This window comes from Odocoileus virginianus, chromosome 2 (genome assembly GCF_023699985.2).
Source record: "Odocoileus virginianus isolate 20LAN1187 ecotype Illinois chromosome 2, Ovbor_1.2, whole genome shotgun sequence".
Taxonomy (NCBI): Eukaryota; Metazoa; Chordata; class Mammalia; order Artiodactyla; family Cervidae; genus Odocoileus; species Odocoileus virginianus.
In genome coordinates, this window is record NC_069675.1 from 69,322,811 (window position 1) to 69,336,213 (window position 13,403).

The 13,403-nt window shown below is 53.3% G+C and overlaps 1 protein-coding gene and 1 long non-coding RNA gene across 2 annotated transcripts in view; both read right to left on the reverse strand.

The window, feature by feature from the left end:
• Positions 1–13,042, reverse strand: part of KCNK3 (potassium two pore domain channel subfamily K member 3) — a 39,783-nt gene extending 26,741 nt beyond the window's left edge. The window contains exon 1 of the mRNA XM_020913826.2: positions 11,964–13,042. Coding sequence (XP_020769485.1) covers positions 11,964–12,246 — 283 coding nt within the window. The 5' untranslated portion in view covers positions 12,247–13,042. The remainder of the gene's footprint in view (positions 1–11,963) is intronic.
• On the reverse strand, positions 7,193–11,882 carry LOC110150766 (uncharacterized). Its single transcript, XR_002317862.2, has 2 exons — positions 7,484–11,882; positions 7,193–7,387 (listed from the first exon to the last, which is right to left on the reverse strand). It is a non-coding gene; the product is annotated as an uncharacterized lncRNA (long non-coding RNA).
• Positions 13,043–13,403: the final 361 nt, after the last annotated feature.

The following is a 13,403-nucleotide window of genomic DNA, read 5'->3' on the forward strand; positions in this document are numbered from 1 at the left end:
TAGTGACCACATAATTTAGTTTATTGACTATCTGATTCCTCTGAAATGTAGGCACCATGAGGACCAGGGCTGAGTCCCTGGGGCCTGGAATGGTGCCCAGAATGGTGCCCAACACATGGAGGATGCTCAGAAAAAGAAAGAGAATGGAGGGATGACTGTGAGGGTGCCAAGGGAGTGGAAAGAGTCAGGAGGGCTGGGTTTGAGGACTGGCTCTGATATTGAACTGCTGGTGGCTGGGGCAGGACTCTCCCCTTGCACACTGCTCTGGTCTCAGTCTTCTCATCTGGAAGAGAGAAGGGCTATGCCGAATTGATGATTTTCAAAGAATCCAAGGGACCCCAGGAATTGTGGTAATGCCATTCACTGCCACGTTGAGCCCTTACGGAGCGTGAGCTTGCTGGCATCAGCACCCTGACCCGACCCCATTCCAGCCAAAGGCTGGGGAAGATGCTTGTTGGCCTGTGTATGCTCTATAACAGGTCATCGTGTAATGTTCCATGGATATTTTGAGATAGCAAACCATTGTGAGGACCCATGGGGCTCACCCCAGCTGCTCAGAGGTCTAACAGGTCTAGGTGGAGTGTGGAAGTTTGGTCTGTGAGCAGGACCTTAGTTCCTAGGGCCCTGGAAGCCTCTTAGCTAGCTGAGGGCCTGGACTGTAGGACCAGCCCAGGTCCAGGGGCAACCTGATAGGAAAGACTGTCTCAGCCTCTCTCCCGGCTACCCTCCTGCCTGAGAGTTCTGGCTGAGGTCAGCCTGCTCTCAGCATCATTGCTCCCTCCTGCATCCCATCCCTGACTACTGTGGGAGCTGCCAGCTGTTAGCAGGCCCCCCCGTTTCTGGGTGGGAGGCTCCCGCATTCCAGCTGTCCCAGGGGCTGGGGCAGTGGACTTGCTCTGCTGATAAGCAAGGCTGCAGCCACAGTCAGAAATGCTCTTTCCAGAAAGGGGTGACTTGGAGGTCCTGTACAAGGCTCTATTCTTGGGAATGGACCCAGAGGAAGTCCCTCCAGGGCTCAACCATCATGGGGTGAAGTGGGGACAAGAGCATAATCCTGGGTAGTGAGCATCTCAGGAGGGGCTGGAAGTGCAGGCTGGAGTAGGTCCTGGCTGAACTGGAGTAGAGACAGTCCAAGGATAAGGGCTTGGACACCACCAGCCCAGTCCCTTGCAAACAAGGCCAGGGTGGGATGTGACTTGCTGTGTGTCTCACAGCCAGGTAGGAACAGAGCAACAGTGGAGGGGTCTGTGTCCCCCACTTTCCTTAGCTCAGCTCTGCAATGTCATCAGTCACAGCTCCAAGGAACGACATGTAGCCCACCTCCACAAATTCAGTGGACGATGCTAAGGGGCAGAGGGGGGCATCAAGGCCTCTTTGGTGCTTGGGGAGGACGAGTGCTTAGGACTCTGGGGCACAGAGCTGGGCACAGCACCCAAGGGAAGGGGGGCTGCCACTAAGTTTGGGTCCAGGTTTCTCTTTCTCTGGCCCCACCAGGAGGTGGACCTTGGAGGGGTCTTTCTATGTCTGACCCTCCTGGTAGAAATTCGATAATGTAGGGTCATGCTGAAGATGGGCCTACCCTGGCTCAGCCGGGCCAAATGGTATCTGTTTCCGGGTGAAAGATCCTCATAGAGCTGAGGGGGCTCTTCTGGGCTGACCCCCTTCCCTAGCATCATTTGAGAGCTAAGCCATGGAGGAGCCACTTCCTGTCCCAGGACTCCGTTGAGACAGTCCCCTTCTCCTCTGGGGGTAATGGGACACATCCTTCTCCTGGGGCCATCCTGCCACCTGGCTCACCCCAGGAACTCCAAAGATGGTGAACTCCAAAGATTCTTCCTCACCTGCCCCTTGACTGTTTCTCAAGTACCAAGGAAATCCAGAAAGAAAATGCTAGCTGTGGCTGGCAAGTGGCCCAGTCTTCCGCGTACAGAATGCTGATTCAAATAAGCTCTCTTCTCTCCCATGCTTCCCAAACCTGGCTTCAGATTCCCCTCACCAGGGGAGTTTTTAAAACTACCAGCCTTCTGAGCTTAGCTTAGGCCTAATGATTTCTGTCCTGGGAGCAAGGCCTGGACGCCCATTGCTCTGACTCTAAACAACTACTTTTCTGGGGGCAGGCTTCCTACTCAGCTCACAGGGTCCATCTTCCCTGCCCTCCCTCTGCAAACAGAGGGGAGTAGGTGGATTGCCCAAGTTACCCCCAGCCAGGCCTCTGGCTCACTCACTGGCTATTCTTAAGAACCACCAGTCTATACTCATGTCTAATCTCAGGTTTCCATCCTGTTCAATGCACAGAACTAAGACCACTCTGTGAGGCCTGGGGTCACTCTCTCTGAGCTGTTTCACCAGGGCCTGACAGGTCGGGTCTCCGGAGAGAGCCCCCAGACCGTCCTGTGGCCAGCGGGCTGGAATGCGCCTCTCCGGATGTTTCTTGGATGGTTATTTCTGCACTGGAGCTGTGGTCAGGAGAGGCCCTGCGCATTCCTGAAGAGGGACAATGAGTCTGTGCCAAACCCTGGAGTCTCGAGCAGAGATGAAGGGGTCCAGGAACAGGGCCCCGAGGTGGTCTCTGTGGAAAATGTCCATACAGTGGTGGGTGACAGTATTATGTCCTTCAGCTCAGTGCTGTCCCCTGAACACCATCCACAAGCCTGGGTTTGTCTTAGGCTCCAGAGTGGACTTATGCCCCAGAAAAGGAAGCATGGAGAGGGGAGGAAGTAAAAGCACTTCATGGGAGCTGGCTGAGGTCTGCTGGGTGACCAGGGTGGGGCTGAAGTCAGACAATCAAGATTCAGGTTGCCATTACCCTCTGGTTTAACTAGTTCAATTGAGGTGACCCACTGGTTCAACTGGCATGATGGAGGTACCTGGTGGTTCAGTTAGGGTCATAGGGGCATCCCATCCTGATCCCTGGTTAGGATCCAGGGGGAGAACACAGCTTGGGGTCTGTCACTTCTCTCCTCCAGTGCCCGCCAAATCAAGTCCACCTGCAAGAGTCCAGAACTCAGCCCCCTCTAAGACTGCTTCCCTACACCTCCCCCAGGGCACACGTATGATCCTACCCTGTCTCATGCTCCTCCCTTACCCTGGAAATCTCTCACTGACAATCTTCACCTACTAGAGTTCTCATTCTTCATTTAAGCCTTCTTTAAGTACTACCTGCTCCAGGAAGCCTTCTCAGGTTCTTATTCTGAGTCTCCCCACTCGGATTTGAGCTTCTATGATGGCTCAGTGATAACAAAGCTGCCTGCCAATGCGGGAGATACAAGTTTGATCCCTGGACCAAGAAGAACCCCATATATAACCATTCAGCTTATGGTTTCAGAATTCCACTGGACCAAGGGCTCCTTGGGGAAGGACCTGGATCTAGTTTTCTATTCTCTTGTGCTGTGTACTTAGTAGCTCAGTCATGTCCGATGCTTTGCGATCCCATGGACTGTAGCCTGCCAGGCTCCTCAGTCCATGGAATTCTCCAGGCAAGAATATTGGAGTAGGTAGCCATTCCCTTCTAAAGGGGATCTTTCCTGATCCAGGGATCAAACCCAGGTCTCCTGCATTGCAGGTGGATTCTTTACTGTCTGAACCACCAGGGAAGCCCTTCTATTCTCTTGTTGCCTGGTGTAGTGTCTGATGGAAGATCTCAGGAGATCTCAACAATTTTTAGTAAACTAAAAATGAAGTTTGGCAAACCTAAAATGAAGGCTAAAGTCAGTGCTGTTTGGAAGGTGACCCAGGGGGTCTAGGAGTCCCTAGGACATGATGAGTCCCACTTTGGGTTCTTTAAGTCTCCAGGCTGCCCCTTTGAAGATCAAGAATCAAAACATCTCAGAGTTGGGAAGAACCTTAAAAGTCACTAACTGCAGGTCCCAGAGTGATAAATGGGAGGTATATGATGATCTTTCTGATGAGTCAACTTGGCTAAGGTTCTGAGCTTTTCAATCAAGTACTGACCCAGAGGTTGCTCTGAAGGCATTTTGTAGATGTGATTAAAGTCCATAATCAGTTGACTTAAGGGAGATTATCCTATACTACTGGGTAGACATGAATCAATCAGTTGAAATTCCATAAAAGGTGAGCCAATACTTTCCTGAAGAAGAAGAAACTCTGCCTGTGAACAGTAGCTTCAGCCCAAGCTGGGTGGAGTTCCAGCCTGTCCTTCCAATGTCCTGCTGTATGGATTTCACTTGCCTAGCCCGCCACTACCACTGCGTAATTCAATTTGCTTGCAATCCATCTCTTAATATATAATCCCTGTTGCTTGTGTTTCTCTTACTGATCCCTGACTGCTACAGGTGACCCTGAAGCTGCTTCTGGGGTGAATCATAGCCCTGCCCCAGCCTCAGAGGAGAGTCTACCAGCTCTGAGACCATTGACTCTGACATTCCAGGATCAGATTCCTAAGGATTTTTCCAGCCCTACACAACCTTGTTCTTAAAACCACAGTCCTAACTCATGTCTATCCTCAGAAGTCAGGTCTCCAGGTTATTTAGATCCTTGCTGCTCAAAGCATAGACTGTGGGTCAAGAGCATCAGCAGTGCTTTGGGGGCCTTGTGAGAATTGTAGACTCTCAGTCCCACTCCAGACCTATTGGCTCAGAATCTGCATTTAAACAAGGTCAACCCAGTTATCAAAGAAGACCATTGGGGAAGTATTAACCCAGATAATTCAGAATTGCTGAGCGAACCTTCTCCAGTTCCCCCTGGGGAACAGTTGTTCTGTACAGATGGAGAGACTGAGGCCCACCAGGGTCATGCCTGTGTCTCCCATGAGTAGGAGGGTAGCGGGGAGAGAGAGAGAGGGAGAGAAGAATTTGTCTAGAGAGAGAGAAAGAACTTAGTTTCTAGCTCCCAGGCCAGGCTCCTGCCTTGTATTTCCCGCATCCACACGCTCCCCTCATGAAGGCATCCTTGTGTGTCACTGGAGGAGGTGGGAGTGGGAAGCAGGGGTGGTAAGGAGCCACTCTGGTGAAGGGGAAGCTCAGGGTGTTGGCCCCGCTTGGTAGGAATCCCAAGGGGCATGGGCCAGCTCTGGAAATGGGACAGTGAAGGCGTGCCTGCAGCAGTAGCAGCATGTGGTGGCTCCAGGTGAGGGGCAGGCCTCCTGAGCCACCTGGGAGCTGCCTGAGTATGGGCAGTTTCTGGACAGTGGGGAAGTGTAGACAGACTGGGAGCTGGCCACATCAGCTGGGCCAGTGACAACTCTTTCAACAGCCACAAAAAGCATTTGTCATGTACTCTCTGAGGACCAGAGGCTAACAAGGGAGTCGGAAGGAGGCCCCAGGCAAGCAGGACAGGCCGGTTGGCAGCCTGCTTTGTTCTCTGTGAGCCTGGGAGGTGAAGAGGGGGTGAACAACATGGAAAAGAAGTGTCAGGAAACAGGGCTCCCTTCTCCTCCAATCAGAAGTTTAGTTTCCACACTGTTAAATGAGAGAGCAAACATTCTGATTTCTCTCTTGGCTAAATGCTCAGTCCTGAGGTCATGATATCCTGAAGCTGAGGTCACAGCTGAATGCCCTGTGTGACCCTGGTACCCACCCTCCACCATTTGTGAGGTTCATACAGAGAGGAAGGCAGAGGCTACATGGGGAATAGGCAGCTGCACAATTCCATGAAAAGATAGAGACCTGGGTGTGTAAGCCGTGTTACTGTCATTTTATATTTGTACAATCCTGGGCCAATTTTTTAACCTCTCCAAGCTTTCCTTGACCATAATAGAAGGATAAGGCTTGTCCTAACAGGGTAGTTGTGGGGATGTAGGTGGTGAGAAATGCCTTGGAGAGTGCCTGACATGTTACAAAAACAGGTCAGCTCCTGCATCCAGGTGGGGATGGAGCGGGAGGGACCATCCCTGGGTCTCTGCTGAGGTTGCCTGAACCCAACACCATCTCAGTCAGAGCTGGGTCTCTTCCCTGGCTGCTGGCTGACAGCAGGGAAATCATTTTTACATTTTTTTTTTATTACAAAATCAACTCACAGATTTACCGTTTGTGCTGCCAGCTGAAAGCTGTTTATGGTGGTGATTTGCACTACATTCATCTGTGCTTGTTTATGTTTTCTTTGAAAATACTTATTGTGTGTGTCCTGTCCACACTATGGCCAGGCATTTGTCTTCTATTTCTGTCCCATTCTTGCCCGCACGCCCTCCATGTCTGTGGCCTCCAATCAGGATGTGTGGGAACTGGACTGCAGGCAGGAGGATGATGGCCAGAAGGCCCTCTGATCAAATATACCCACTTTGTGGATGAAGAAACCAATGGCCAGAGGGGACCAGCAGCTGAGCTTAGTGGAACTGGAACTTTTGTCTCCTTGATCCAGTCTAGGATGGGGTCTCCTCTTCACTCTCCCTGACTGGTTTGCTGCAGAGTCTGCCTGCTTATAGAAAGGAGCATGGCCCCTGAGCCTGGATATCAGGCAGACTCCAGGCATGAGCAAGGACCTGGGAAGCTGGGATAGGGGAGTGGGATTAGGAAGATGAAGGGAAGGATGTGGCAGGCTCTGGTCCCCAGTCCCACTGTCCCCACTTGTTAGGAAGAAGTAGGGGTAGCTGTGGTCATAGTAATCCTTAGGAAACAGAGCCGTTCCCTTCTGTAGGAAAGGGGATAATATACGAGCAGTTATATTAATAACACTTATAACTGTAGATACTGTTTATTAAGTATATGGGCTCTTCCTTTACATTAGCCCATTTAATCCTAGGAGGCAGATATTATTCTCCTGTTTTGTAAATGACAAAACAAGTTCAGAGAGACCAAGTAACTTGTCCAAAGTCACGCAGTTAGTAGCAGGCGGTGGAGGTGGTAAGTGGGGATGGGGGTTGAGAGATGAACCCAGGCACCCAGGCTTCTAAGACAGCATCCATGTTCCTACACCACCCCTCAGGAAAGGCTTTGCAATCGAAGCGGGGCGGGGTGGGGGGCGGGTGGTCCATGGGCAGGGAGGACGGAAGTACTGATTGACAGTGGACAGCAGAACTGTTTCAGGCTGAGCTAGCCCTCCATCCCCATGGTAAGTCAAGAGAGGTTGGGAATAGCCAAGTGAGAAACAGACAGAATGATGCAGGGGCTCATGAGGAAAACAGGCTGAGGTGATACAGAGATCTTTAGTCTGGGCATCCAAAGTGTTGTATCTGCAACTTGCTATGTGAATTTGGGCAAGTCACTCACCTCTGTGGGTGTTTGGATGACTGCTAAAGTCTCCTTTCACACTTTTATTGAGGACTCTGGGATTTTAGAGGGTGGTAGGTCACCTCTGTATTTTCTTCCTTCTTGGATAGGTGTCAGAAGTACAGGTTCCCTCATGAGCCCCCTGCTTGAATTCACAATCTAAGGATTCCCAGGCCATGTGGTGAGCCTTGGGAGCCTGTGTCCTGCTGAGAACAGGTTGGAAGCTGGGGAGAAAGGAGAACAGGTTTTCCATCCCACCTTCACTAGCTAATCAATCACCTGGTCTCTTGTTGTCTTAGAGCCACAAGGATTCCAGTTACCTGCAGTGGGAGAACGGGTGCCTGTGAGTCCATGGCAGCCTCCAGGAGGGCCTGTACACACAGCTGTAGCATGTGGTCTAGGTTGGTCAGGGATTCTGGTGACTGGGAGCAGAGGTTGGCTGTAGCATACTGCAGCAAGAGGCCCTCTCCTTCTGGGGAGATTTTGCCAGGGGGAAGAGACAAATCTTGGCTACTTAGCATCCCCAAGATACAAGGTCTGGGCTTAGTTCTTGAAACAGAGAAACAATTGGCAAAAAATCCAAGGGCATGGGAATCAGAAAGGCTCCACTAAACTCATACATTCAAGTCACAAGGCCATGGTGAGTCACTGACACTCAGAGCCTTAGGCTCCTTTGCTGAGAAATGGGGATAATAATGCTCATCCTGAAGGGCTGGTGAAAGAATTGAATGAGGGACTGCAAATGAAATGTATGTGTGTTAGTTGCTCAGTCGTGTCTTTGCGACCCCATGGACTGCAGCCCACCAGGCTCCTCTGTCCATGGGATTTTCCAGGCAAGAATACTGGGGTGGGTTGCCATTTCCTTCTCCAGTGAAATGTATACAGCTTGCCAAAGAGGAGTTATTAAGTGGTGGCTGCCATTGTTAATGTTGCTGTTGCTGCTGTTAATAATGATAAATAAATAAATAAAGAGGCAGAGTGAGGCTTCCCAGATGGTGCTGCTAGTGGTAAAAGAACCCATCTGCCAATCCAGGAGACACAAGGGACATGGGTTTGATCCACAGGTGGGGAAGATCCCCTGGAGGAGGGCATGGCAACCCACTCTGGTATTCTTGTTTGGAGAATCCCATGGACAGGGGAGCCTGATGGGCTACAGTCCATAGGGTCACAAAGAGTTGGACACGACTGAAGCTTGCCAAAGAGTAGTTAATAAGTGGTGGCTGCCATTATTATTGTTGCTGTTGCTGCTATAAATAATAATAATAATATTGATAAAGAAGCAGTCTGCGCAAGTGGGAGGAGTGGGGGCCTGGGAGTTAGTTTTGGCTACCCCACTCCCATCACCTCTTTGGTTTCTTCTGACTAAGAAAAGGGGGTGGCACCAGCTGATCTCAAGGCCCCTTTCTGCTCTGACAGCCTCTGGGCTATGAATAGATGAGGCTGGGGACCCGGAGGAGTCTAATGACTCAACAGTTAGAGAGGTTAAGCTTTCCCAGAAAAGTGTTTCCGTTTGCATTTGATGAACTTAGGGCCCAACAAAGGAAGGGTTTCCTGTCTGGGAGACTAGGGATGAAGGAGCTGGAGGAATCCTTGCAGTCAGAGGAGACTGTGACTAACCAGGTGAATGACTAACTCAGACCCTGCTGACCTTCAACCAATCAGGGCTGCTCATGACCACCCTACGAGCTGGCATCACTAAGCACGTCTTGGCCATGCCAGTCCCAGCTGGCTCTGGGTTTCACGGCATATGGAGGCAGAGAAAGCAGCCAAGAAACTGGCAGGGGAAGGAACACTGGGCTTCGAGTCAGAAGTCCCAGCTTCTTGCTCTAACTCCACTGCTCACCAGCTGCGTGACTTTGGGGAAGTCCTTTCTCCTTCCTGAGCCTCCATGCCTTCATCTGCACAAGGGAGCTAACAATACCTGACCTGGCAACTTCTCTGAGCTATGAAGGCTGAGACTTAAGAGATGAGATGAAAGCACATTGTGAACACTAAGGCAATGAATGAATGGGAAATTTTGTCCTCATTCTATCCCAGTAGGATTCCTGGTCCCCCAGGAGACCTATTTGGGTCCCCAAAGCAGTCAAGTGGACACAGACCGAGCCTTTGGGTGTTGAGTCAAGATCAGTCTAATGTAGGGTCCTTTCCAACCATCCAACCACAGCCCAGAGAGAATTTTCTTAGACCTGAGCCCATATGGACAGCTTCCAGCCAGGTGGCATAGCCAGAGTGAGAGGTGACAAAAAGCCAGGAATGGTTGGGTGGGGCAGAGTGGGCAGTGACAGTCTGGGGCCCCCACAGAATTAAGGTTGTGCTTTGATGCTCTCTCCTCTTGCCAAGCACCTTATAAATAAATAATCACCACAACCACACTGTCTGCCTCTGCCCCCAGCTTTTAGCTTCTTTCTTGGTGAGGACTACAAGCACTTTGGGGAATGGCAGGAATGGGAGAGGAGGAAGGATGACGCCCTCTCATGTCTGCACACCTTAAACCCATCAATAGCGTTCTGTGAGTGCTCCTGTGTATTACTGGGTACTGTGCTGGCACTAGGAGCAAAGAGATGGGAGCCACAGGGCCCTACCAACATGGAGGTTAATTACACCTCCTGTGGTTAAAGATACAAATACTCCTCCTGAGATGTAAATAGCCATGCAAAGCAGCCTACACTGTGTCACTCAGGTCTTCCTGACAGCAAGTCCTGCGGTCGTCTAGAGCAGTGGCCTGGGATCATCTGGAAGACTTCAAGGAAGAGGTGGGGTTTGAACTGAACCTAGAATGTTAGCTTAGACAAGATAAATAGAAGACAGAGAAAAATGACAACCATACAGGCATACTTCAGGTATTCTCAGGGGACAGTTGGGCTGCAGTGAAGAGATCATGTCAGTAAGAAGTGAGAAATTAAGTTGGACATAGGAATTGGAGTCAGGCATGAGGTCCTTAAAATTTGGGATAAGGAGCATGGGGTTATGGATTGCAGGGGAAGCAGTAGCCCATTGAGGGCTTCTGAGAAGGGAATCAGTATGGTCAGAGCTGTGCTTTGGGGAAATTCTTTCCGGTAGCATTGTCTTTGTGAGCTTGCCCTGAGGGAGAATGAGGTTGGAGGTAAGGAGGTTAGTGGGAAGTTACTGTGGGGCTGGGGACCAGGGTACTGAGAAAGATGGAGGCATACACCAAGGGTGAGAAATGTGGAGAGAGAACGGGGTCCTTTAAGGATGTTCAATGCTCCTGAAACCCTGGCAGGTAACCGGGAGTGGAGAGGGGAAGAAACCCCAAACCAAACCCAGTCGGGTCCTTCCCAGGAAAGCAGGCTCTTCTTTGGGCAGACCGGAGTCTGACCAACCTGCCCCCAATTCCCAGCATCAGCAGGACGCAGAAGTGCCCCCACTTGGGTCATATCCCCTCCTGGGATCCTTTCCTTCATCTTCCAGAAACCATGTAGCACAGCTCCCTGTGGTCTCCAGACAGCAGCAGAATCTCAGGGCAATCCTGCAGTGGACAAACTGCAGGCACAGCATCCAGTATTGCTTTTTACCCCTCTTCACTCCTGTTGACTCCCAGGAAAACACTGCCATCTTGTTACGGGCTATGCCAAATGGCAATGAGCCCCTGGGAGCCCAGCCAAGGTTAGGAGGGGGACCAGGGAGAGAAGCAGGAATGGGAAAGACAGAGGAAACAGCTCCTGGAAGCATCCCAGTGAGCTCTGGGGGAAGGTGGGCTGGGTGGAGCCCTTGAGATCACTTCAGCCAACCTCTCTGTTGTCTGGAGGTGAACTTGAGACTCAGGCAGGGGAAGGGACCTGCCCAAGGTCATACAGTGGGAAAAGTGATAGAGCTGAGCTGGAATTGTAGTTTTGGTGGTGGACACGGTGTTCAGTCCTGTTTGAACACTTGAACAGCACATCAAGGGCCTCACTGGAGATTCTTTCCTGGATACCCACTGTGTGCTTGTGTATGTACCTGTGTATGCACCTATGCCTATATTGTGAGAGAGTCTGAGTGTGTGTGGCCTCTTACACCATGCTCTGCCCTGGCTGGAAGAAGAGAAATGGGGCCATTCCTATGAGGTGACTGTTTTCCTGGGACAGCAGTAAAGAAGGCAGACAGGGCTGGATCTGGCTTCCAGCACCAGTTCTGTTGCCCTAAGAAAATTAAAGGAACTGGCTGGCAAAGCCTAAACTCCTGGAGCTGGGCACACACACGCGTGGACACACACACACACACACACACACACACACACACACACACACACACACTCACACCCCAAGCAGTACTCACAGCCACAGTTATGGAGTATTTCAGACACCGGAGCGGCCCGCTGTGCCTCGGAGTGCCAAGTATCTGCACACACACACGTCTCTCTAGAGCCCCAGCCGGTGTGGACACACTGGGGTCCGAGAGTCCATGTACAGAAACACGGTGGAGCCCTGCGCTCCCCACCACTCACACTCGGCGCCCTGCTCCAGGGCCCGACCCGGCCACACCCCTCCTCCTCAGCCTTCGCCGGCCGTTCCTGCCCCTCTCACACACTTCAGAGTCCCCTGGGGCCCTCTCGCAGCCTGGCAGGGACAAGTTAGGGCTGGCCCTGACGGAGAGTCAAGTCCGGAGCCAGGATTCGACGCCTCCCCCGAGCCCTGTCCCCGCGGAGCAGACACGCCAGGCTGAACTCGGGTTTCTGAGAGCGCGGGGTTCTGCTCCTAGACCCTCTCTGGGGGGAATCCCCCACCCCCAGTCTGCTCCGGACTCCCCCAGAACCTGGCGCCCAGCCCCCTGGTCCCCGCCCCCCGCCGGGCGAGTAGTTACCGATGGTGGTGATGACGGTGATGGCGAAGTAGAAGGAGCCGGCGAAGCGCCACTGCACGCCGGCCTTGTGCGGCTTGAGGCGCAGCACTACGCGCTCGAGCTCCTCGTAGCCGCCCTGGCTGAGGTTGTAGCGCGCTCGCAGCTCCTGCTGCCGCAGCTCCAGCCGCTGCCGCTCGATCATCTCCGGCTCCGACTCCAGGGCGTCGAAGACGGCGGCGCCCACCAGCAGGTAGGTGAAGGTGCACACGATGAGCGCCAGCGTGCGCACGTTCTGCCGCTTCATCGTCCCGCCCGGGCCGCCGCCGGCCCCCCGGCGCCCCCGGCCCGCGCCCCGGCCCCGGCCGCCGCTGCTGCTGCCCCGGAGGCGGCCTGGGGCATGGCTGCGCTCGCCGCTCCGCGCGCCGGGCACCCACTCCGCGCGCCCCGGGGCCGCCGCCGCCAACGCCGCCGCTGCCGCCGCGGAGCTGTCCCTTCAGCACCACCCACCGCCCTCCTCCGCCCGGCCCCGCTCCCGCCCCCCGCCCCCCGCCCGCAGGCCGCCTCCTCCCGCCAGCCCTCCCGCCCAGCCAAATAAGGACTGGGGAGACGCGCCGAGGGAGGGAGGAGGGGGGCTGGCGGAGGGGGAGGGGAGGGGGAGCGAGCGGGAGAGCCGCGGAGAGACCCGGCAGGACAGAGAGAGAGAGCGCGCGGGCGAGAGGGAAGAGACCCAGAGAAAGATAAGTAGACAGACAAACGCATATAACTACAGAGGAAGAGAGAGAGGAAAAAGAGGCGGAAGGGGGTGTGACGGACAAGCAGATAAAACAAGAGGGAGACTCACAGACACAGAAAAAGAGGAGGCAGGCAGAAAAATACAGACTGAGAGAGGTACAGAGGGAAAGATGGAAACGGAAAGAGCGACAAATGGGAGACAGAGACCTGGACAGCTGGAGAGACACTGATGCCACAGAAAAGGAAAAGCGAGGGAAGCGGAAAGGAATCGGGTAGATCAAGCCCCGACCCCACCCCAGTCCCATCCCTCCACCAAAGTCACAACAGGGAATAGCTGGACTGGACCCTGGGCCTTTCGGTGCTGCCCTCCATTATGTGGATGAGGAAACAGAGAGGTCCAGTGACGTGCGAGGGCACACGGTGAGTTGGCGTCAGCACTAGGACTCAGCCAAGCTTTCCCGCCTCCCAGGCCACAGGCCCTCCCCTGTGCCAAGCTGCTGGCTGTCTTAGAAACAGGAGGGCACAGCTGTGGACCAGGGCACGCATGGGCCAACCCCCAAGGGAAAGCCCTGCTCTCGTGAAATGTGTCCCTTCCCGGGTCAGCACAGCGCCTGGAACTGGATGAGGAAGCACAGGCTGGTAGCCTGGGACAGTGGCACCCAGTCCCAGGTGCCCTGTTCCATTCCCCAGGGGCCATCAGGGACAGGCTTGACATCTAAGGCCTCTGTC